Below are 26,179 nucleotides of genomic sequence, written 5' to 3'. Positions count from 1 at the left end.
TTTTCCACATATTTCCCAAAAGTCTGATATATTGAACCTTCAAATACGCAGGGGTCGGCAAACTATGACTAGCATGTCAAAACCACCTCTGGGCCTGCCTGTTTTGTATGATCCTATTCTTAAAGGACTGTGAAAAAACCAAAACCAGAACAACGAAGACTACATCCTGGTTCAAAGGCCAAGTAGGTTATTATCTGGCCCTTTATAGAAGATGTTTGTCGACTTCTGTATTCCCTTCCACTGAAAACTACCCAGTTTACCACCAATAAAAGTTTAAACAATTGCATAGCCACTTTGTGATAGGGGCTCTTTGTTCCACTTACCACCAGTGATGGGATTCCCATTGCCAGCTGAGTGACCAGGTGGATTGTGATCCAACTCAAAAACTCTATTTTAGAGCTTGCTTTCTCAAACGATTTCTATTATTAATTGTGGCAGATTAGGTCCCTAGGGAAGTGATTTTGAGGTGACGATTTGCACGCAGGAAGTTTATTAGGGAGTGCTGTTGGCATCAACATCTGTGAAATGAAAGGAAAGGAAGCAGAATGGATTAACCCATTTATCTCTATAAATTGGGCTGTAGTGCAGCGTCAACAAAAGCCTCGGTTGACCCCATGATGCACTCCAAAGCTGGGATAGGCCTTCAGAGTTGTCCCTAATTGGGGTTAGGGGCTGGACCCTTTTGCCCCTGTTTTGATGAGTCATTGGATGAGAGCCACTTGGGAAGGCAGCTGTCTTCAGCTGAGGCAGTCTCTGAAGAGGACTGACAGCTGAGGGCTTTTTTCCAGCAGCACTCTCAGAAGCTGGATCATAAATCTTCATTCCTGAAGGGCGATCCGGACAGCACATCACAGTGTTCGCTATGTATATAGCCTCGTGTGAGTTCTTCTAATTATAATTTTTTTCTTTAATGAATTAGTTTTTCTCATGAGAAAGCTATAAAATCATGTTCTCTTGAGCTTTATACATTTTTCCTGATAATAAGATGGAGACAGTTTTTCCTAAGGCATTTTTGAAAAACTGAGCTGTTTTGGTTTTGATGTGTTTAAATAATCAGTTAACCATTTTAGTGCCAGAAATGCTAATCATAGAGGTTGAAATTTATAGTTAATAGATCTTAAAAGGCATCTAATTCAGCACTGTAATTTGACAGATGAGGAAGCTGAGAAGGAAAGGTTATAAAGCTGGTTTTGACAAGTAAGGATTAGATTGTAGGTCTTCAAAGTCCCAGCCTATACCTTCACTTAATGCATTTCTTAATTTCTGAGAGTTTTATGGCCCTGAAATGAGGCAAGGTTTTTTTTTTTTTTTTTAATGTTTTTATGGCTTTAAAATCATCTTGTTATTCCTGGGGATAGTGTTAGATAGTATGCAGGCCCTTCAATAATAAAAAACAAAGTTATCTTCCAGAATATATCATTTTCATCACTCCTGGAATTATTTTGGACAGATGAATCTGGTTTATTTTTAACCTTCCTGGAAGGTGATTCCCCAGTTAGCTTTGGAGACTTCCGTATGAGTGTGGGTTTTCAGGTAATGGAAACTCCACTTTTTTTTTTTTTTTTTTACTGTGCTTTAAGGGAAAGTTTACAAATCAAGTTGGATTCTCATACAAAAATTTATAAACACCTTGCTTTCCCCCTAATGAGACAGCACACTCCTTCCCTCCGCTCTCCCTTTTCGTGTCCGTTCGGCCAGCTTCTGACCCCCCCTACCTTCTCATCTCCCCTCCAGACAGGAGATGCCAACATAGGCTCATGGGTCTACTTGATCCAAGAAGCTCATTCACCAGTATCATTCTCTATTCCATAGTACAGTCCAGTCGCTGTCTGAAGAGTTGGCTTTGGGTATGGTTTCTGTCTTGGGCTAACAGAAGGTCTGGGGACCATGGCCTCCGGGGTCCTTCTAGTCTCAGTCAGACCATTAAGTCTGGTCTTTTTACAAGAATTTGGGGTCAGCATCCCACAGCTCTTCTGCTCCCTAAGGGGTTCCCTGTTGTGTTCCCTGTCAGGAGAGTCATCAGTTGTATCCAGGCACCATCTTCTGGTCTCAGGCTGATGTAGTCTCTACTTTATGTGGCCCTTTCTGCCTCTTGGGCTCATGATTACCTCGTGTCTTTGGTGTTCTTCATTCTCCTTTGCCCCAGGTGGGTTGAGACCAATTGATGCATCTTAGATGGCCGCTTGCTAGCGTTGGGGACTCCATTGTTAATGAACATAACCCAGCGATTCCAACTCATAGCGACCCTATAGGACAGAGCAGAACTGCCCCACTGTGTGTGTGTGTGTGTACAGTGAACATACGATTTTCAAATGAGGTCTGAAGTGCTCTAGAATTTAAAATTTTAGGATTTTAATCACAGTGATAGATCGTTTAAAATATGTTCTTCATCGCCTGGATCATCATTTGAATACTGCCACTTGACTTTGGGGCCAGAATTTGCATTTATGTTTGTGGTGGTGCCAAGTAATAATGTTTGGGACTAATATTAAAGAAAAGAATAGAGGCAGTCTTAATACGATGCTTTTGAGTCAGGTAGAGATCAAATGATTTTCAAGCCTGCGGAACTAATGTTTTATAGTAATGTAAAACTGAGAAAAATTGCCTGCCTTATCTTAAGTGAGGTATTCAGAAGTTCAAGCATTCCCACATAACAGAATCTTATGGTGGAGCAGTCAGTACCATTTTCATGTTGTGAGCAGAAATTTAAATTCAACAAAACTACATCATCCATCCTTTTAAACTAAATTTTGTTTGAAAGTTTTGTATTTTCTTTTTAGTTTATTTGGTGTTAGGTTTATGTAAGATTTTTATACATAAGAAGTTTATTTCTAGGTTTATGTTTGCATAGGTTGAAGTAAGAATAAAAATAACATGTAAATATTAGGAGGTCATTGAGAAGACATTTGAGCAAAGATTCAGTAAGGGGGTTATGTGGACATTTGGGGGAAGAACCCACTGGCAGAGCGAACAGTGCAAAGGCCCCAAAGTAATCAGGTGTTCAGAAAGTTTACAAGATGACTAGCGTGGCTGAGGTAGAGCGAAGTAGGGGGAGAGTAATGAAAAGGGGGATCTGAATTGTAAGAAGGACTAGATGATTAGGACCTTATGCTGTTATGAGGACTTAGGCATTTATTCTGAGGGAGATGAACAGCCATTGCTGGGTTTTGAGCAGTGGAGTGGCATGATCTGAATTTTGTCAGGTAGGAGCACACTCGCTGCTGTGTTGAAAATAGGATGTGTGAGTGATTGAGTGTCTTGCGGGGAGGAGGTTCTTATTTAGTATAAGGAATTGAAGTGGTAGATTCTTGCTATTTTCACATCTTAAAAGTTTTTGACAATTTGGGGAGGGATCTTAAATTGAATCAATTTTTAAAATAGACATTTTTAAGACCACCTTCAAAAAGTTTGATGGAGTTGTACAAACCGTTCATTCACATTCAGACATTTTAGTGGGAGTTGTGATTCATTCTTATAGATAAGTAGGCACATCTGGCTGCTCAGTGTGTATTTACCGAATGTGCAGTGAAACCTGTGAAAGCCGCAATTCGACAGGACTGCCTTGTTTTTCCAGGTCTTGAAAGTTTTCTGCCTTTGACAGGCTGCTTACTAGTGCTCTGTACTGAGAATCCTAACCTGTTTTAGTTTCAAGTTTTCGGTCTCTGACATGTTTCCGCCTTACACAAGTTCAGGCTTTCACAAATTTCACTGTATTTTGTTGTTTTCCCGTTCCAACTTTTTGGTGTAGCCAGAGGAAAAAGGGTTAGCATGTATAACAATCTTCATTTATCATTGAAATGTTTACTTCCATTTACTAAAATATGGAAATAAACATTTATGTAGCATCCACTGGCTAAGTTACTTCAGAGTATGGGTCTGCTGCCCTTATTCTTTTCTAAAGTTATTCCCAGTAAGAGTGAAAGACTGATTTAAAGGAGTGGCGTGGGTGAAATGTGGGAGAGCTAAAAGAAGGAAGATAATTTGAAAGTGATTTCTAAATTTGGTGATAAAAAAAAAAAAAAGTTCTAGTATTAGCCTGTAACCTCCTTTGAACTGTGTTTATACAGGTATTTGAAAAATTATATGTGTGTTTATTCTTAGTGCCTAGACAAGTGTGTTGGGGGAAGTTACATCTGCACATGCTAGGTATAACATAAGCTCTGCATTTCTTCAGAGTTTATAAGTCCCTTAGGAGTGTTGACAGTCCAGGCACTTCCATTTTAAGGGTTTCCAGGGTTGGGAGTGGTCTGGAACTAATAAGTACTGGCTGGTTCTTTATTTCCCTTTTGCCATGGACCAAAAGTTGGATTTTAAGCAGAGCCATCTACAACTTGAAATGTTAGAGCAAGAGGACAAATAGTATGGAAGAAATGTAAGGTTTCTTTATTTAGAGGAAATGTAAAGATTGGTGGAATATTTTTTAATTTTTTAAATTGTGTTTCAGGTGAAAGTTTACAGAGCAATTAGTTTCTCATTAAACAATTAATACGCAAAATTGTTTTGTGACATTGGTTGCCAACCCTGTGATACGTCAGTGCTCTCCTCTTCTCCACTCTGGGTTCCGTGTTTAGTTTTATATACATGATTGTACTACGAAGCACGTTTCTCATGTGTCTTATTGCTTGCCCTATAAAACCTGTTAAACCAAACCCATTGCTGTTGAGTTGATTCTGACAACTAGTGACCCTGTAGGACAGGATGGAACTGCCCCATAGAGTTTCCAAGGAGCACCTGGTAGATTTGAATTGCTGACCTTTTGGTTAGCAGCTGTAGCACTTAACCACTATGCCACCAGGGTTTCCGTTTCCCCTGTAGACCTATCTAATCTCTGGCTGAAGGGTAAACCGCAGGACGACTTCAGATGAGTTAAAAGGGTGTCTGGGGGCCATACGCTTGGGGTTTCTCCAGCCTCTGTCAGATAGCAAGTATGGTCTTTTTTTTTTCTTGCGAATTTGAATCTCGTTCTACGTTTTTCTCTAGCTCTCCCCGGGATCCTCTGTTGTGATCCGTGTCAGAGCAGTCGGTGGTGGTAGCCGGGCCTCATCTAGTTGTGCTAGGCTCAGTTCGGTAGATGTTGTGATCCATTAGTCCTTTGGACTAATCTTTCTCTTGTGTTTTTGGTTTTCTTCGTTTTCTCTCGCTCGAGCCGGAGTGGGACCAATAGATGTATCTTGGCTGCCCCCAGGTTTTTAAGACCCCAGTGATGGCAATATTCTTATTTTCAAAATATCCTACTTTTAATTGTGGGGGACCTATAGAAAAACCTAGGGGGGAAAGTGAAAATCACTTATCTCACCCCTCAGAGATAACCACTATTGGTATTTTGGACTTGGAGGGTATGTGTGTATGTGAGAGAGAGATTTTTAATATATTTTCCTCTGAACTTTAAATTGAGGTATAACATACATTTTGTAAAATAACCTTAAGCGCATTACTTGATGAGTTTCTACAAATTTGTACGCCTGTGTAACTACCACTCAAATCAAAACATAGATTTTTACTAGCACACCAGAAATCTCAATCTTATTTTCATCTAGTTAGCCTTCCTCCTCAAAGTAACTACTGTTCTGACTTCTGTCATCGCAGATTACTTTTACCTGTTTTGCACTTTAAAATTGGAATTTTACAGTAAGTCCTTTTTTGTCTAGATTTTTTTTTTCATTTTATTGTGGTGAAAATGTATGCAACAAAATAAACTTCATCTCAACAATTTCTACCTGAACAGTTCGTTAATACTGACTATATTATTCTTCAGGTTACACAACCATTTTCTCTTATCTTTTTTCAAATCATTCTACCACCATTAACATAAACTGAATGCCTCCTAAGCAAAAACTCTCCCACCCTTAATAACTACTACTAATCTTTGTGTATTTATCTTTGGTATAAAAATCTATATATTTGCGTATTTCATATAAGTGAGATCATATAATTATTTGTCCATTTGTGATTGACTTATTTAGCTCATCCATGTTTTGGCAAATATCAGGACTTCATTTTTCTTTATGGCTGAGTAATATTCCACTTTGTGTATGTACTGCACTATGTTTATCCATTCATCTGTTGGTGGATATTTCTGTTGTTTCCACCTTTTGGCGATGGTGGAAAGTGCTGTGATGAACACTGGTGTACAGGTTTCTCCTTGCATTTCTTGCCTTTATTACTACTACATATCTAGGATTGGGATTGCTGGGTCATGTGGTAGTTCTATGCTCAATTTTTAAGGATCTACTAACTGTTTTACACAGTGTCTGTAGCATTTCTAGATTCTTTTGTTTGTTTTTTGATCAGCATTATATTTTCTATGTTACTTTTTTTGTTTTAACCTATAAACAATTCTCTCTCTAAGATTCTTTAAACTTAAGAGACATAACCAAATGCAGCATGAACCTTTTTTGGACCCTGATTTGAAAAAACTATTTGTAAAAACATATTTATGAGACAGTTGGGCAACTAGAAATATGGACTAGCTATTTTATAATATTAAAGAACGATTGCTAATTTGTTAGATGTGATAATTGCATTTTGGTAATGTAAATAAGATGTCCTTATTTGTTAGTGATGCACATTGAAGTATTTATGGGTGAAATAAGATGTTCTCAAATTGCTTTAATATATACCAGCAGGAAAAAAGAGGGAGGGGTAAGAAGAAACAAGATAATTGAAATGTTGATACTCTCTGAAAGCTAGGTAATGAGATACTTAATTTCTGCTTTTGTGTTTGTTTGAGAACATCCAAAAGGGTTCTTCATAAACATTCTTCCAGTTGTGCAACCTTTCTCACCCTCCTTTTCCAAATCCACCCCATCTAAGTTTCCTGTCTAACCTTCTAAATTGCCATTGTCAATTTGATTCCCTGTAGATAGTTCTTTAAAAGAGCACAGTGCTGAAGGCAGAGATTCTTTATTGATTAAGCTACACTGTTGTTTGGTTTGAAGAAGACTTCAGAGGATATTTTTGGTTTAAGGTTTAAAGATTGTCTCAGAGCAATAGTTTTGGGGGTTCATCTAGCCTCAGTGACTCCAAAAGTCTTTTGATCAAAGTTCTATAGAATCTTTGATAAAGACATCGAATTCCAGTTTTAAAGAGTTTAAGATAGTTAAAAGAAACATTCTGGGAATTTCTGTATACCTGTCATTCATCTACTCGAATCATTAAGTATCCCTTACTTTTTAAAGAGGTACGATAAATTAACCTATTAAAAAAAAAAAGGCAAATCAATTGCCATTGAGTTGATTCCAACTCATGGCAACCCTGTGTGTGTTGGAGTAGAACTGTGCTCCATTGGGTCTTCAGTGACTGATTTTTGGGAAGTAGATTGCCAAGTCTTTCTTCTTAGGTGCCTCTGAGTGGGCTCAAACTGCCATCCTTTTAGCAGCTGAGTGTGTCAACTGTTTGTACCACCCAAAGACTCCAGTTAAGCTGTTAGACTTCCTAATGTCAAATTTATGTAAGCAGTGTACCCTGTTTATAATTGTTATAGTTATGAGTGGCTTTGGTTAAGCACTTGGCTATTGAGCAAAAGGTTGGTGGTTCAAATCCACACAGCAGCTCTGTGGGAGAAAGACCTTACGATCGGCCCCTGTACAGATTATAGTATAGAAAACCCTGTGGGGCAGTTGTACTCTGTCACAGGGGGCCGGTATGAGTTGAAAGTCAACATGATGGCACATAATCATGAGCTGATAGTAATGTAATAGCTTTTCTGACATATTTACAAGCTTTTCCTCTTGACAGACAGACACGTGGAGGGGGGGGGTGGTCCCAAGCCATGGTATTTTCAATCATATGCATGTGAAAGCTGGACAGTGAGTAAGGAAGACCAAAGAAGAGTTGATGCCTTTGAATTGTGGTGTTGGCGAAGAATATTGAATATACCATGGACTGCCAAAAGAACAAACAAGCCTGTCTTGGAAGAAGTGCAGCCAGAATGCTCCTTGGAGGCAAGAATGGCGAGAATGAGTCTTACATACTTTGGACATGTTGTCAGGAGGGATCAGTCCCTGGAGAAGGACATCATGCTTGGCAGAGTACAGGGTCAGCGGAAAAGAGGAAGACCCTCAACGAGGTGGGTTGACACAGTGGCTGCAACAATGAGCTCAAGCATAACAACGATTGAAAGGATGGTGCAGGACCGGGCAGTGTTTCGTTCTGTTGTGCATAGGGTCGCTATGAGTCGGAACCGACGGGACAGCACCTGACAACAACAACAACAACCTCTTGAAAAGATAAGTGGCTTACTAACAGTTAAGTTTTAGTTCTTATCAAGAATTCTTCATGAAAACAAGTAAATTTAAACTATAGGCCTTCCTTGTGGGAAGATGTTACTGAATCCAGAAAGCTGAAGTCTGGAGTATTTTTTGTACTAGCAGCTTTGGTGCCTGTGGGCCAAATCAGAACATCTTATTTTGCAGAAACTTTTAATTGATAAGTAATAGTGTTTACTTGAGATTTTCCTGTGTGATGCAAAGGATTGAACACTGGAATACTAGCCAAAAGATTGGCAGCTTGAACCCACTGAGAGGTGCCTCGAAAGACAGGCCTAGTGCAATATTCTTCTGAAAGATCACAGCCTTGAAAACCTTATGGAGCAATGCTGCTGTGCATACATGGGGTCCCATGAGTTGACCATGAGTTGGAATTGCTTGAGGGCAACCAACAATAGTGTCTACTTGAGCTGTCAAAGGGAACTTCCAAAGGGCATTATTGTTTCCTTCACTGACTTTCTTAATGTTAGTTAAATGGGGATTGTGTTCAGTTTTTTTTTTAATGGAAATTAAAATATTTAGGTTAAGTAACTGTACATTGGCTGAATTTAGTATTGTAGCAATAAATGTAAGCATAAATACCTAAGACTCCTAAATTTAGTGTTATTTCAGCTTTTTCATCTTTAGATTCTTAAATATCTTAAGTATTCCCTTAATTTTGACCATTAATGTACTGAATTAAACATAGATTAGATTAATAAGATCTTTGGAATCACACACACACTTATTTGAACAAAGTGAATTCTTCCTTTATGAATGTGAAAAACGTTTTTGCATTATTTTAAAGTAGAACCATTTATCATAGATGAAGGCTAAGTAGTTCCCGGTTTGAGAGTTTTCTGCAGGCAATTGTGCACATAATGGTCATGCCCATATTTTACAGTTGAGAAAACTCAGACTTCACTCACCTGTTCATCAGCACATATTTATTGAATTTTTACCGTATGCCAGGCAATGTTTTGGGTAATGGAGATATATCAGTAAATAAAAGACGAAATTCATATTTTTATGGAGCTTATATTCTAGTAGCATTTCTCTAAACCAATGACAAAACAAGGGCAGCAGGTTTGGTTTACTGTTTCAGTTTTTTCAGTATGAAATTCGATTGACAATTATTTTTCATCTTGTTTGTCACTTCAGGTAGTTTTGTCCTGGCTGCCCGGAGCCTGAGTTGTGTTAAGATTTTATTCTAACTCGCAGGCAAAGTTACTGATATCTACTTCAGGTGTGGGAGGTATAATGGTGGCATTTTGAGATCGTCAACCATGATACACCTGCCTTACCTCTCTAGCTGATTTCATCTCCCCATTCTGTGGAGCAGCTTAATAGTTTAGAATTTGGTGAGTAGGAGAACATGCTTGCTCTAGGGTGAGACTGCCTGGGTTCAAATCTTAGAGCTTCCGTTGCTGTGATGTTGGGCAAGTTATTTAACCTCTTTGTACCTTACTTGAGTCTTCTGTAAAGTGGGGAAAAGAATACCAATTCATAGGATCATCACAAGGAGTAAATACACTTAATACTTAAAACTGTATTTGATGCATAGAATACTTGACAAATATTTATTGCTTCTCTTCTTCCTCATTTACAATTCTGGAATCCAAGAGTTCTGAAAATCAAAAGGCTTTTGTTAATCATTTGGTGGTAGAAACCTGACTTGAAGTAACATGAGGCTATTTATACTCTATTTCACTTAGTGAATACTCATAGTTTGTAGAAAAATATGAATGTGTGTGGTGAGAGTGCTGCCTCAGTTTGCCTTGCGTGAAGTGTTATGTAATACATGGTCTATAAAACAAAACAAATACCAAACCTGTTGCTGTCTAGTTGATTGCAACTCATGGTGACCCCACGTGTTTCAGGGTAGGACTGTACTTTATAGGGTTGTCAATGACTATAATCGTACGGAAGCAGATCTTCAGGCCTTTTGTGGCACTGCTGGTTGGATTCAAACCGCTAACCTTCTGGTTAGTTTCTGGTTAGAGCCTTAAATGGAATGTACTCACTCTAATAATAATTTCCAGAACACACCTGGCCTGAAGGATTTCAGTAAAGAAATGTGGATCTGTACTAGTGAAAATCATGCTAAAGAGCTGTCTTTTTCTCTCATTAATTTTAATCTCAAGATTCTTAGTGATTTTAAATAGCTTACTTGATCATTAATTGCTTTAATTGTTGAGTAATGAAAGTGCTTTAAGTTTTAAGAGGAACAGTAATATGTGAATCTAAGATGCTGTTCTTGAAAACCTGCTTGTAAAATTTTTTTTATTATTGTTTGTAACCTACTTTATACTAAAAATTTGACATGTTTCATGTTAAAAAAAAATGTTCTCAAATAACATATACTAGCCTGGGGAACGTAAGTCTACCCTCCAACAAGGGCAAGAAGAACAATTTTTTCCTCTGGTGGTAAAGTGCTGTGGAAGCTGTTACTGTGTTATTTTATGATAGGACAGTAATCTTTGGTTTAGTCAACATTCTCTTGTTATTGACTTCAACCCAAAGAATCAGTCTTACTGGAAGCAAAAACAAATAATAAAAGCCAAATTGCTTACGTGTATAAAAGCTATATCCACTTAGTTTATTAAAAAAAAAAATTATACCTACCTGTTACAATAAAATAATATAAATTGTAAGTGGTCGAGTTCATTTATCCTTAGCTTAGACATAATTCGGATTCCCAGCTTGCCATCAAATAGGATGGTGAGGAGAAGAGGGGAAGTTCTTGTCAACACTTCAATCTTATAAGTAAGAAGCCTGACCAAGAGAGCAGGAAAACTTTTAAAGTTGCTGGAATGTTTCTAGTTAGCCTCATAGGGGAGATGACTATATAGCTTAGGGGTGTGTCAGTCTATTATTCCGTAGACTCTGAATTGGTGCTGTAATATGTTAATGCATAACCTCAGAGAGATTGCGGGTTTGGTTCCAGACCACCGTGGTGAAGTGAGTCACACGAATTTATTTTTGGTTTCCCAGTGCATATAAAAGTTATGTTTGCACTGTTTTTTTTTATAGTCTATTAAGTGTGCAGTAGCATTGTGTCTAAAAAAAATGTACATACTTTAATTAAAAAATATTGCTAAAAGATGCTAACCATCATCCGAGCCTTCAGCAAGTCATAGCCTTTTTGTTGATGGAGGGTCTTGCCTCGATGTTGATAGCTGCTGACTGATCAGGGTGGTAGTTGCTGAAGTTTGGGGTGGCTGTGGCAATTTCTGAAAATAAGACAACAGTGAAGTTTGCTGCATCGATTGACTCTTCCTTTCATGAAAGATTTCTCTGTAGCATGTGATGCTGTTTAATAGCATATTACCCACAGTAGAACTTCTTTCAAAATTGGAGTCAGTCCTCTCAAGCCCTGCTGCTACTTTATCAACTAAGTTTATGTAATATTCTAAATCCTTTGTTGTCATTTCAACAATGTTCTCTGTGTCTTCACCAGGAGTAGTTTCCATCTCAAGAAACCACTTTCTTTTGCTCGTCCATAAGAAGTAACACCTTATCTGTTATGAGATTGCAGCAATTCAGTCACTTTTAATTCTAGTTCTTTTGCTGTTCCCTGCAGTTACTTCTTCCGCTCAAGTCTCGAACCCCTCAAAGTCATCCATGAACATTGAAATCAGCTTCTTCCAAACTTCTGTTAATGTTGATACTTTGACCTCCTCCATGAATCATGAATGTTCTTAATGGCATATAGAATGGTGAATCCTTTCCAGAAGGTTTCCAGTTCACTTTGCCCAGACCCATCAGAGGAATCATTATCTATGGCAGCTATAGCCTTTTGAAATATATTTCTGAAATAATAAGACTTGAAAGTGGCAATTACTCCTTGATCCCTGGGCTCCAGAATGGATGTCTTGTTAGCAGGCATGAAAACAACATTAATTTCCTTGTACATCTCCATGAGATCTCTTGGGTGACGAGGTGCACTGTCAATAAGTAATATTTTGAAAGGAATCTTTTTTTTTTTTTTTTCCTAAGGAGTAAATCTCAACAGTGGGCTTAAAATATCCAGTAAACCATGTTGTAAACAGATGTGCTGTTATCTAGGCTTTGTTATTCAATTTATAGAGCACAAGCAGAGTAGATTCAGCATAATTCTTAAGGGCCCTGGGATTTTCAGAGTGGTAAATGAGCATTGGCTTCAACTTGAGGTCATCAGCTGGGTTATTCCCTGAGAAGAGAGTCAGCCTGTTCTTTGAAGGTTTGAAGCCACTTCTCTCTAGCTGTGAAAGTCCTAGATGACATCTTCTAGTATAAGGCTGTTGCGTCCATCTTGAAAATCCATTGTTCAGTGTAGCCGCCTTTATCAGTTGTCTGAGCTAGATCTTCCGCATAACCCGCTGCAGCTTCTACGTCAGTACTTGCTACTTCACGTTGCACTTTTATGTTACAGATACGGCTTCTTTCCTTAAACTTCCTGAACCGATCTCTGGCTAGTTTCAAACTTTTCTTCTGCAGCTTTCACAGAATTGAAGAGAGGGCTTTGCTTTGGATTAGGCTTTGGCTTAAGGGCATGCTGTGGTTGTTTTGACCTTCTATCCAGACCACTAAAACTTTCTCCATATCAGCAATTAAGGCTGTTCTGCTTTCTTATCATTTGTGTGTTCACTGGAGTAGCACTTTTAATTTTCTTCAAGAACTTTCCCTTTGCATTCACAACTTGGTTAACTGTTTGGCGCGTGAGGCCCAGCTTTCAGCCTGTCTCAGCTTTTGACATGGCTTCCTCACTAAGTTTAACCATCTCTAGCTTTTTATTTAGAGAGATGTGCGATTCTTCCTTTCGCTTGAACACTTAAAGGCTGTTGTAGGGTTACTAACTCTCCCAATTTCAATATTGTCATGTCTCAGGAAACAAGGAGGCCCAAGGAGAGGGAGAGGGATGGGGCTGGAGGGTGGGGAAGGAATGGCTGGTCAGTGGAGCAGTCAGAACAGACATTTATCCATTAAGTTTGCTGTCTTATATGGGTGCCGTTTGTGGTGCCGCCCCCAAACAATTAGAATATTGACATAAAAGATTACTGATCACAGATTATCATAACAGATATAATAATGATGGCAAAGCTTGAAATATTGCCAGAATTACCTATATGTGATGCAGAGATATGAAGTGAGCATATGCTGTTGGAAAAATGGTGCTGATAGACTTGGTGGATGCAGGGTTGCCATAAACCTTCAGTTTGTAACAAATGCAGTTATTTGGCAAGCATGGTAAAGCAAAGCACAATGAAACGAGGTATACCTGAGTTCACTTTTTTTTTTTGCAACGTTTCAGAGCTTTTATGCACTTGTAATATATACGATGTTTATAACGGATTGAAAAGATGATCAAGATTTCAAGAAATGCGTTTTTAGAAAGTACTATTAAAATGACTTATAGTTTTATACCTCAAAGGGGTAAAAAAAACTTCCTGAATTTATGGAAAATGGACTTACCTGGTGCTTATGGTTTCAAATGCCAGATGAATTAGAATTTATGGGAATGCAGAGTTGCAAGTTGAAAATTTAAAATCTTTTATACTTTAAACGAATTTTTGCCTTGTAAAATGGCATTGGAATTCAAGAGGATGATGGTAGTGTTTTGATTTTTTAAATTTTGTTTTAGGCTCTGTTATAAATTGAAGAGATAAGGATAGGGTGTATATTTTGCTTTGGGAAATTTGGTATTTTGTCAGTGTTTGTCTTTTCCCTGGAATTCTTCCGTGTCTATAAAACTGGAAAATAATATTCTATGAAAAATTTTATAAGCCATTGAAAGCAAGCTTATTTTTTAATAACCATTTTTTCCTCATTCAAGTATTTATACGGAAATTATTTTGTAACATTGGTTGCAATCTCCACAGTGTATCAGCACTCTCTCCCTTTCCCCTTATACCGCCGGCTCCTCGTGTCTGTCTAGGTTTCCTGTCCCTGCCTTCCCGTCTTTGCTTTCAGGCAGTGTTGTCCTTGTGGTCTCATGCACTTGATTGAACCAAGAAGCACGTTACTTAGGTGTGTTATGTTCGTTTTATGGGCCCGTCTAATACTGGCTGAAAGGTGGACTTAAGGAGTGGCTTCATTTCTGAGTTAGCAGGATGTCTAGGGGCCATAGTCTCAGGGATTCTTCCAGTGTCTGTCAAACCAGTAAGTCTGATCTATTTTTGCGAATTTGAATTTTTTTTTCCTTTTTTCTCTCACTCCATCTGGAATCCTCTGTTGTGATCTATGTCAGATCGGTCTGTGGTGGTAGCTGGGTACTATCTAGTTCTTCCAGGCTCTGGCTGGTGGAGGCCTGGTTCATGTCCGTTAGTCCTTTGGACTGATATTTTCCCGATGTTTTTGGTTTTCTTCAGTCTCCTTTGCTTCAGATGTTATGGGACCAATAGATGTATTTATTTTAGATGGCCGCCGGCAGACGCTACTCACCAAAGTAGGATGTAGTACATTTTCTTTATGACAAGGTTTTCTTTATGACTGTTTTTTCTTTATGGCTGTGTTATGCCAGCAAAAAAGAGGAACGCCGTCAACTAGATGGATTGACACGGTAGCTGCAACAGTGGGCTCAAACATAACAGTTGTGAGGGTGGCACAGGACCAGGCAGTGTTTTGTTCTGTTGTACGTAGGGTCTCTAAGAATCAGAACCGACTCGATGGCACCTAACAACAATAACATGTTATGCCAGTTGATCTAGATGTCCCCCAAGACCATGGTCCCCAGCCCTCAGTGCCAGTAACTTGGTCCCTCAAGGTATTTGAATAAGTTTAGGAAGTTTCTGTGGCTTTGCCCTGATCGGGTTGTGCTGACTTCCCTTATATTGGGAGTTGTCTTTTTTAAACCATTCTTGAAAAGCCAGAAAAAACCCTGTTCGGTGGGGGACTGACTGCGTATATTACTAAATGATATACAAAGGTTAATTCTAATATGAGATCAAATGGGCAACTCCTGCCCAAAAGCCAGATGAGAAGTCAGGAAGGGACAGGAACTGGGCAAATGATACAAGGAACCTAGAGTGGAAAGGAGTAGCATGCTGTCACGTTGTGGGAATTGCAACCGATGTCACAAAACAATGTGTGTGTAAATTTTGAATGAGACATAAATTTGTGCTGTAAACTTTCACCTAAAAAGTAAAAAAAAAAAAAAGTAGAAATAAATAATGTTACAAATGCAGTCATTGAGAATAAAGAAACAAAGATTTAGTTAATAATTTATTTAATGAAAAGATTCTAAACTGTAGTGATTCTGATAATTAGCTATTTTTTGAAATATCTATATAATATGATTTTTTGGACATTCTCTACTTTATACAGAATATTATCAATGATCAGTAGGTCAGTGGTTCAGACAACTATTTATACTTATTTCTTTAAACTTATTTACAGCTGAACATTGCTAAACCCCAAGTATTTAAATACTCAAAATTCACATGTGTAATTTTAGTGGACCATTAAGGGAAGAGAGTACTAACATTTGTTGAGAACCTCATATTTTAAATAATGATATTATGAATTTATTATTAGTTGCTGTAAGCTGAATTTGTCTTTAATTTGCTTCCAAACCTAGTTATTTGTTTCTTTTTTAATTCTTTAGACATTAAAGTTTGCTATTTAATGATGTAGTTTCTAAACATTTCCAAGTTCTTAAGTGATAAGTGTTTTAAATCATTAAGTAAAACAGAACTCATCTATTTCTAATGTTTCTGTTTAGTTTAAAAATTTGTTTAAAGTAAGAAAACTCTTGTAATAAAGCAGATTTTTTAATTTATTTCTTTGTTTTAAGGAAAATACTCTTTATTTAGACAACTGGAAACTATCCTAATTGTGCAGTCACCTTTCAGGCTGATACCAATGGAATCAGTGTTGAAAGTTTTGCACTCGCGACCTCTAGCGGTATTGCAGCTAAAAAGTTATCTGCCGCCAAAAATCAACTAATTTATTTAGATTCTCATGTGATAATTCTTTGCTCATTGTTGAATAAATTTAGGTGATACATAAAACATGGTCCCAAATAAACACCTTTATCTACAGTCAAAGGAAGAAAAGCTGTGGTGAAAATTGGCAATAGGATTTGTTATCTTGGGTTGTCAGCTGGAATTGGATCTGGGAATATGTCTATACTTAGTTTCTGCATTTACAAAATATGTCATAAATTTCCAGTTAATCCTATTACCTTATATTCTTGAGATCAGAATAATTAGAAACATGAAATTAACTGATTTGGGCAAATAAAAAAGTGAAATTTTATGGTGCTTTAAAAAGTTCTTTCTAACTTGAAGTAACCACACATTTCATTGTAGAATATTTTTCTTCCCTTAACTGAAGGACCTGGTCTTTGTCCTTATCTTCACAATAAAAAGCATACTTGTAGATCAGATCCTTAAGAGTGAGATTAAAATTTCAAGCTTTTTAATTGTGAAATATAATTCATTTAGAGAAAAGTACATAAAATATAATTAAACAGTTTATTCAGAATGAACAACTATGATACTACCCCTGGAGAGATCCAGAAGTAGAGCATTGCCAACATCTCAGAAGCCCTTCCAGCCTGCCCTGTCTTAATCACTGCTGTGTGTTTCCACCAGAGGTAACAACTACCTGACTTTTTGGGTAACCTTTGCTTTGCTTTTCTTTGTTGTTTACCATTTAAGTATGCATTGCTCCAATATATAGTTTAGTTTTGCCTGACTGTGAACTTTAAATAAATGGAATCATAATAGAATGTTGTCTTTTGCGTCTTGCTTTTTTTCTAAGTTACATTGATTTATCTGTATCGTGTGTATGTGTAGTTTATTTTCTTTGCTGTATAATATTTCATTGTACAAATATGCCACAATTTGTTCCCTAATTGATGGATATTTGGATTGTTTGCTGCCTTTAGTCATTGTACAGATTGCTCTAATGACCCTGGGAATATTCTTTTACATATCTCTTGGAACATGCGTAGTGCATTTGGATATGTATCTAGGGATTTTTGGTTTTAGGGTGTGTATAAACCCTGGTGGCATAGTGGTTAAGAGTTATTATGGCTGCTAACCAGAAGGTCAGCAGTTCAGATCTCCCAGCCGCTCTGTGGAAACTCTTATAGGGCAGTTCTACTCTGTCCTATAGGGTCGCTATGAGTCGGAATTGACTTGACGGCAGTGGTTTGGTTTATGTCCTTACCTTTAGTAGGTAAAGCAAAACTTCTCCAACAAAGCTGTATTAGTTTATGGTCCTATTAGTAGTTTATGAGAGTTGCTGTTGATTTATATCTTCTCAATGATTAGTATTGTCAGATTCAAAATATCTTAACCAGTACCATAGTGTTACTTTTTGTGCTTTTAATTTGCATTTCTCTGATTACTAATAAGGTTGAGAATATTTTCATATCGTGATTGGCCATTTGGATTTCTTGTGACCTACACTTTTTTTTTTGGACTTTTTTTTTAGTAGGCTTTGTTGTCTATTAGGGGATGTGTCTTTTGGGGGGGGTAGCAGTGCTAATCATTATATATTATGAATATGAGGCATTTCTCAGGTATGTTTTGCAGATATCTTCCACTCTGTGGCTTGCCTTTTAAAAAATTAAGTGACTTTACTTTTTGAAAAGTTTTATATTTACAGAAAAATTGAGCATATGGCATAGAGTTTCCATATATACCCCTTCCCCCCCGCCCCCCCCCCCCCCGCCAAAATCTCCTGTTGCACCAGTGTGGTACATTTGTTGTAATTAATGAACCAATACTGATAACATTATTAATAACTAAAGCCCATAGTTTACATTAAGGTTCACTCTGTGTTGTAGAGTTCATTGGGTTTTGACAAATGCATTAAATCAAGTATCCGGTATTACAGTGTCATATACCAAAAAAACAAATCCGTTAGGGTCGAATTGATTGAGACTCATGGTAATCTCCACGTGTTACAGAGCGAAACTGAGCTCTGTAGGGTTTCCGTGGCTGTAATCTTTGCAGATGCAGATTGCCAGGCCTTCTGCAGTGCTGCGGGGTGAGTTCGAACTGCTAACCTTTTGATTAGCAGCCATATGCAACCATTTGTGTCACCCAGGGGTCAACAGTATCATATAGAATAGTTTTATTGCCCCTTAAAATTCCCTGTGGTTCACTTACTCATACTTTTTCCTGTCCCTGGCAACCACTGATCATTTTACTGTCTGTGTAGTTTTGCCTTTTCCAAAATGTTGTATAGATTCATACAGTATGTACCTTTTACAGACTGACTTTTACTTCAGAAAAAGAAACCCAAACCTGTTGCCATCGGGTCACTTCTGATTTATAACGACCCTATAAGGAGCCCTGTCGGTGTAGTGGTTAAGAGCTCAGCTTCTAATCCAAAAGATCAGCAGTTCAAATCCACCAGCTGTTCCTTAGAAACCCTGTGGGGCAGTTCTACTCTGTCCTATATATAGCATCGATTATGAGTTGGAATTGACTCAATGGCACGGGGTTTCTTCTGCTTAGTTAGAGTATACATTTAGGGCTCCTCCATGTGGGAACTGCCAGAAGTTAAGGCAGATTCTGAAGATGTGGAACAAGGGATGCCACTGCTAATGTCAGATGGATCTTGGCCAAAGGTAGACAATACCAGAGAGATGCTTACTTATGTTTTAATAACTCCACGAAGGTATTTGGGTGTGTGGATCATAACGAATTAGGGTAACATTAGGAAGAATGGGAATTCCAGACCACTTAATTGTGCTCATGCGGAACCTGTATATGGGTCAGGAGGCAATCATTTGAATAGAGCAAGAGGGTGCTATGTGGTTCAAGATTGGAAAAGATGTGCAGCAGAGTTTTATCATTTCACCGTACTTACTGAAGCTGTATGCTCAACAAATGACACGTGAAGCTGGACCGTATGAAGAAGAACACGGCACCAGGATTGGAGGAAGAGTTATTAACCTGTGACATGCAGCTAACACAGTCTTGCTTGCCGAAAATTGTCTGTCTACCTGTGTAACCTACCTACCTATCTGTGACAGAGGTTGGCAAACTATTTCTGTCGGGGGCCAGGTTGTAAATATACTGTATTAGGCTTTGCAGGCCAGAGAGGACCTGTGTTGGTTGGCTTGTTTTACAATGCTTTAAAAATTTAAAAACTACTCTTAGCCCTAGGGCTGTTCAAAAACTGGCCTCAAGCCAGGTAGTTTTGCCAGTCCTTGCTTTATCTTGGAACAGAAGTGTTTTTTTTTTTTTGTAACATGATGAATTAACCACTTTGTAGTTAATGCTTTTGTGTTATTTAAGAAACCTTTCCTTAGTTTGAGGCTGTGACGGTGTATATTATATTCTAAAGAGCCAGCGTTCTGCCCTCACACTTGGATCTGTAACCCTCCTGGGATTGATGCCTATAGTGTCAGAGGCGCACTCTCATTTTTATCCCTCATGTGGATACCCAAGTTACCAAACACTGTTTTTGAAGTGATCATTCTTTCCTCAGTGTTCTTTACTGCACATCTTTGTCATGAGTCACATGTCCTTATATTAATTCATTTCTTTCTGGTCTTTCTGTTCTGTTTCTTTGATCTGTTTGTCTGTTTTTGCCTTAATTTTATAGCTTTATATTCCACCTTAATGTCTGGTAGAGTAAGTTCTTTATAATTCTCTTGGCTGTGCCTGACAATTTGAATTTCTATGTAAATTTTAGAATCAGCTTATCCAATTCTATAAATACACAAGAACAAGTTGGAAATTTGATCGAAATTAAATCTCTTGGCCAGTTTGGGTGAGAATTGATGTTTTTACAGTATTGAGTCTGTCACTCAATTTAGGTTGTCTTCAATGACAATTAAAACTTTTAAGTATTTGTGTAAAAATCTTGAATATATTTTTTAAAATAATTTTTATTGTGCTTTAAGTGAAAGTTTACAAATCAGGTCAGTCTCTCACATATAAACCTATATACACCTTACTACATACTCCCATTTACTCTCCCCCTAATGAGTCAGCCAGCCCCCTCCTTCCAGTCTCTCCTTTTGTGACCGGTTTTGCCAGTTTCTAACAGCCTCTACCCTCCCATCTCCCCTCCAGACAGGAGATGCCAACATAGTCTCAAGTGTCCACCTGATGCAAGTAGCTCATTCCTCACCAGCATCTCTCTCCAACCCATTGTCCAGTCCAATCCATGTCTGACAAGTTGGCTTGAATATATTTTTTGTTTGTTTATTCCTAGACACTTTTATTGTTTTATGCCATTGTAAATAGTTTTTGAAGTTATTTTTTAAAGTGTTCATTTGCAGAGATGATGCTATAATAGGGGATAATGACCTGTAAAAATAGCTGAAAAGTCTACTGGTAATGTCCTTTACTAAGTGCCAAATCTATTATTTAATTGGTCATCATTACCACTGTCAGACATAACCTTTGTTATGCATTGAATTGTTTCCCCCCAAAATATGTGTCAGCTTGGCCGGGCCTTGACTCCCAGTATTGTGTGATTGTCTACCATTTTGTCATCTGATACGATTTTTCTGTGTTGTAAATTGTTCCTCTGTGATGTTAATGAGGCAGGATTAGAGGCGGTTATGTTAATGAGGCGCAAGACTCTATGTACAAGATCAGGTTTTAAGTCAGCCCCTTTTTCATATAAAAGAGAGGCATGGGGACCTCATCCCACCAAGAAACAAGAACCAGGAGAATAGCATGTCCTTTGGACTTGGGGCGCCTACGTTGAGAAGCTCCTTGACTGGGGAAGATTGATGACAAGGACCTTCCTCCAGAGCTGACAGAGAGAAAATCCTTCCCCTAGAGCTAGCACCCTGAATTTGGACCTCTAGTTTACTAGACTGTGAGAGAATAAATTTCTCTTTGTTAAAGCCGTCCACTTGTGGTATTTCAGTTATAGCAGTACAAGATGACTAAGATAACCTTTTATCTTTTCAGTCAGGGTACCCTCTATATAAAAAACCAAAACCGAGTGCCGTAGAGTTGATTCTGACTCATAGCGACCGTATAGGACAGAGTAGAACTGCCCCATAGGGTTTCCAAGGAGCGCCTGGAGGATTCAAACTGCTGACCCTTTGGTTAGCAGCCGTGGCACTTAACCACTACTCCACCAGGGTTTCCCCCTCTATGTACTTCGTCATATAAGGTTACAAGGTCGCTCCCAGTTCTTGTGCCTTCTCTGTCATCTGCAAACTGCGCCCCCCCCCCCGCCGCCCCACTTCCAGGTATTTTGAGGAGCCCTGGTGGTGCAGTGGTTAAGCGCTGGCTGCTAACCAAAGGTCAGCGGTTTGAACCCACCAGCCGTTCCATGGGAGAGAGAGAAAGATACAGTAGTCTGCTTCCATAAAGATTCACAGCCGTGGAAACCCTTTGGGGCAGTTCTGCTGTGTCCTGTAGGGTCCCTGTGAGTTGGAATCGACCCGATGGCAATGGATTTGGCTTTTTGGCCAGGGATTTTCTTTCTTTCTTTTTTTTTTTTTTTTATTATTGCTGGGTAACAACACCCATTTCAGAAGTCCAATTGGGCTTAACTGGCTTCTCTGCTTAGGGTCTCACAAGGCGAAAATCAAGCTGTTGGCCGGACGGGGCTCTTTTCTCAAGGCTCTGGGGAAAGAGTTCACTTCCAAGGTTACTCAAATTGTTAGCAGCATTCACTTCCTTGGTGGTTTTAGAATTAAAGTCCGTGTCTTCTTGCTAGCTGTCACTAGCAAGTCTTCGCATGTGAGTCCATGGCCAGGTATTTTTGTTTAAGCCGTTGTTTTGAAGGTTGTATTTTAATGGATTTTCATATTTTCCGTATCCTAAATCCTTTTGAATTACCTCCCTTTGGCTCCCTGTTTGAGGAGCTGTTTTGGAATTCTTGCATTTTTGTGTGGTTTGCCCTTGTTTGTTTAATTTATTAGATTCTGTGATTATGGATGGTTGCTAATATGAAAATGCAAAAGAAAGTGAAAACTAATTCTTACAACAGAAGATTCTAATAGGAAGCATACCACTTTGTAATTTTTTTTAAGTTATAGAAGACATGACTTTCATTTAGTTTGCAATGCTTTTCTCAATTAGCAGATCACCAGTTACTACTTCTATTATTTTTTGTTTTACCAATTACTGTTTCTCAAGAAGCAGAATAAGATGAGCTGCATTGAACTTTTTCCACTGCTAATTGTATAATGCTTATGAGATCTGGAAATTGTTGTTTAACCCCAACCTTTGTATCAGATGCACATCTGATGTACTTCTTTGTGCCTTGGAGTCACGTAAATAGTTCTATAGGATGTGATTCATGGTTTTTAAAAAACAGCTATTGCAGTGGGGAGAAAAATCAGAACCTTTCTTTGAAAGATGTATGATGAAATTGACATTTTTTACCTTTGCTTGTTAGCTTAAGAGGGTAAAATGCAGTTGTTTTCTTGAGGCTCTAAGACTAGCAGATTTTGAATCTTTACCATTTCTCCAACATACTCATTTTTATTTTGATACTTGTATTTAGAACTGCTATATAGCTCTTTGTAACTTCTGAGGAGTTGTGGATGATTTCATTTGAATTTTTCACAATGATCAGATTTTCTTTTTTTATGACAGGCATTATTACTTAAGTGCTTACGTTAGTCAACTTGATTTAGTTGGTCTGCTTGGCTGGTATATTTCTGTTATAGAAGTAAATACATCCTAACTTAATGGGTTGAATTATTCAGCTGAATTCATTTGTTCGATTCATTAAAAATTTTTTAATGATAATGTAGCATACTAAGTAGCTTTCTCATACTGAATATATACAGTTGTGGGTATATTTGCATTCTGCCACATATGAAAATTTTATTGTTCATGGGTGCCTGATGGCAAAGTTGCCCATTCAGATGCCAGTTTCTTTATTATTTTGCAGTGTGGGGATGGGTAAAGGAGGCTGACATGCAGGGGAGGGCCAGAAAAAGGTGGAAAATTGCCTCTCTCAGAAAATAACGAAATAAGGCAATTAAAAAAGAAAAAAACTTAAGTATTTTTAGTAATCTCATTTTGAGGAATAACTATATCTACTTGTGAATATGTTACTTTTCAGTTCTTTTTGAGTTGTGTTGTGGGAATTAGGTGCAATTTTTATTTATAAAAAATTTCCTTTCAAGGTTATGTAAAGGGTTAAATATTAATATTAGGAACTTCAAGGATTATAAACAAATAACTAATTTATAGTTACATTTTTACATGTATAATTCAGTGACATTATTTACAGTCATCATGTTGTACAACCAATCGCCAGTGTATCGTTTTCTTTTAAAGTGATTATGTTATTTAACAAAGTTTGGTTGACCAATCTTGCTGCAGTAAATAAAACAGAAGAAATTTACATTCATTATTTTCCTTTTGGAAACCCTGGTGGCATAGTGGTTAAGAGCTATGGTTGCTATCTGAAAGGTTGGCAGATCGAATCCACCAGGTGCTCCTTGGAAACCCTATGGGGGCAGTTCTACTCTGTCTTATAGGGTCGCTGTGAGTTGGAATCAACTTGACGGCAACAGGTTTGGGTTTTTTTTTTTTTCCCCCCTTTTTTCATCCCTTTACTATGTATGGTTAAGGAAAAATTAAAAAAGAAATGCACCTTTTATATTTTTAGGCCCGGATAGCATTTTTGCAAGGAGAAAGAAAAGGTCAAGAGAACTTGAAGAAGGATTTAGTAAGAAGAATAAAAATGTTAGAATATGCATTAAAACAAGAAAGGTATGTGTGCCTCAGTTTCTTATAAAAATAAAGCAGATCAATATTATTCTCTATTGTACAATGTATTTGAAAGATAAAAGCCCTGCTGAAATGCAAGGTGATATTTTGATTTGACTCTTATGTGAGAAAAGAAAAAATAAATAGATGAAAATCTTCACAGTAAAATAATATGTTTTGTTATGGGATGTAAATTTTTGATTTTTCTTCTAAAAAGACCAAAAAAAAAAAATATATATATATATATCTTTCTTTTTTTTTTTTTCCACTTGAGGCGTGTTTGTTACTGGGTAATTTACCTTTTTTCCCCTCTTTTACAGAGGTAACATTTTTTTGTCCATCCATTTGCAAATAAAATTGAAACAAATAGGTATTCACGTTATGCTTTGTTATTAGAGAAATCTATAACAGTAGGCAATTAACTGTACAAAAAAACAAAAAAAAAATTCTTTAAACAATTTGTTTATTAAAATTTCAGGGCAAAATACCACAAATTAAAATATGGCACAGAACTGAACCAGGGAGATTTGAAAATGCCAACCTTTGAATCAGGTAAACTTGAATTTTCTTTTTTTTTTTTAATTCAAGAAAAATTAGTTTAATGTTCATTTTTATGTAACAAATATGTTTTCCCTACCCTTATTTTTGTTTTGATAGCATTTGTTAGGGGATTACCGTACTTTTTTGCAAATAAATGCACACCTTCTAGGTTTGTTTGCCAGCCAATCCTTTTCCCCCTCAAGATATTTTCACAATTTTTTTTTCATATCCCTGTAAAAAAATTAGCATAGAGCGCTGGCACACCTTGCTGGGGGAGAGAGTGGTTGGCAAACAAACTGCGAAGGTGCATGTTATTTGTGTAGAATATGGTAATTATTGTACCATCTAGAATTTGGGGAGCAAATATGAGTATTGTAATACTGTTTAGAATTTTGCAGAGAAGTATTAAATGAATAAAAATTAGTAGGTTGATCTAGATCTCCACTCTGATGTTACTTGTCCTATTTGATTTTCCCTGCTTTGGAACTTATTTATAACTGGGGTGCATTTTTATAGTAATTAGAGCTGGAAGGCAATACAGTAACTTTTTTCACCTGTAGGTAATGATTGACCCATCCTACATAAATTTAGTTTTTATTATTAATAAGTTTTTTTTATCAGGAAAAACTGATCAGCTCAGTTCAGTACTAAAAATATTAGAAATTTGATAAGAGAGAAGGAAAAAATTACCTCCATTTGGCCTCGCTCTTTCCTAAGCAGATAGTAGGTATGAGAGTAGTATCTGATGAAAAATTATGCAGGGAAGAGAGGGCTGAATATAGGAAAGAGCTAACAAGTTTAATGTTAATGTCAGGGTTTCATGCGATTATAATTTGAAAAGTGTAAAAGAATCTAATAAGTAAAGAATGTTTTATTTTGCATTTTACATAATTTGGTAATATTACTGGCAATATTTTATTCCTCAGGTATATTTAGAATTCACACACTTTTGATGGTGGAGTCAAATTGAAGCCTATGTTATTCTTGGATACTTATTACTAAGGCAAGAAAAATTGTGTTCATTCTTTATTTAGATACACAATTTTTCTTGTCTTTCCTACATGTTTCTATACCTAATAAAGTCAAAAGCAGGAAAAATAAAAATTTTTTTTTTTAAGTGTTGTAGTAAATTTTTAAAATTTAGCTAATTGGTTTTTAGTTCATTGTGAAATACGTAGAACTTGGAAAAAACATACAACTTGCAGATGATCTGTTTTAGGGTCTTCTCCAAATCCGGTTTTAGCAGTAGAACCTTATATTGTATCTTTCAGTTATCTTCAGCTGTAAAATCAAGAGGCATAGATGGGAGCAGCATGGCTTCCCTTTGGTTATGTAGGCTCACTCTGATGCTAGGTAATGATATTATGGTCTCTTCTTGGAAAAGCAAGAGTGAATATTAAAATTTCCTAAAATTGAGGAATAATATAAAATTGAAATATTTTGTTTATAAGAGGCACAATAATAACAAAGGTAGTTGTGTTTACTAATTTAGAAAAGCTATTCAGGATGTTTAGTGAATAGTGTCTAAAAGGTTGGGCAACTATAGACCATGCAAACAAAATGGAATAAAATTATTTACATCAAAATATATGTGGATATAAATAGTAAATGAAACAGGATTGCCTTTTATGTGCTCCCAAAATAAACCAAAATATAAAAAAGAGAAAAGGGGCAAAATACTAATTCAATAGAAGTATAAGTTATGCAAGTTTTTATATATCTCTCTTAGTAATTCAAAGATATGTA

The 26,179-nt window shown here is 37.2% G+C and overlaps 1 protein-coding gene across 7 annotated transcripts in view; it reads left to right on the top strand.

Moving 5' to 3' along the window:
* The window catches only part of STRN3 (striatin 3), a 111,045-nt gene that overhangs the window by 24,684 nt on the left and 60,182 nt on the right, over positions 1–26,179 (top strand). For 5 of the 7 annotated variants that reach the window (XM_003408700.4, XM_023546073.2, XM_010588568.3 and 2 more), the window contains exons 2-3: positions 23,793–23,896; positions 24,372–24,445. In XM_003408700.4, coding sequence (XP_003408748.1) covers positions 23,793–23,896; positions 24,372–24,445 — 178 coding nt within the window. Of the gene's footprint in view, positions 1–1,589; positions 9,608–15,965; positions 16,825–23,792; positions 23,897–24,371; positions 24,446–26,179 lie in introns of those variants that run through there. The other 2 variants (XM_064292374.1, XM_023546075.2) reach the window with 2 other exon arrangements.

Source organism: Loxodonta africana, chromosome 10 (assembly GCF_030014295.1).
Source record: "Loxodonta africana isolate mLoxAfr1 chromosome 10, mLoxAfr1.hap2, whole genome shotgun sequence".
NCBI classification, from domain to species: domain Eukaryota; kingdom Metazoa; phylum Chordata; class Mammalia; order Proboscidea; family Elephantidae; genus Loxodonta; species Loxodonta africana.
This window is presented reverse-complemented; position numbering and strand designations above follow the sequence as displayed.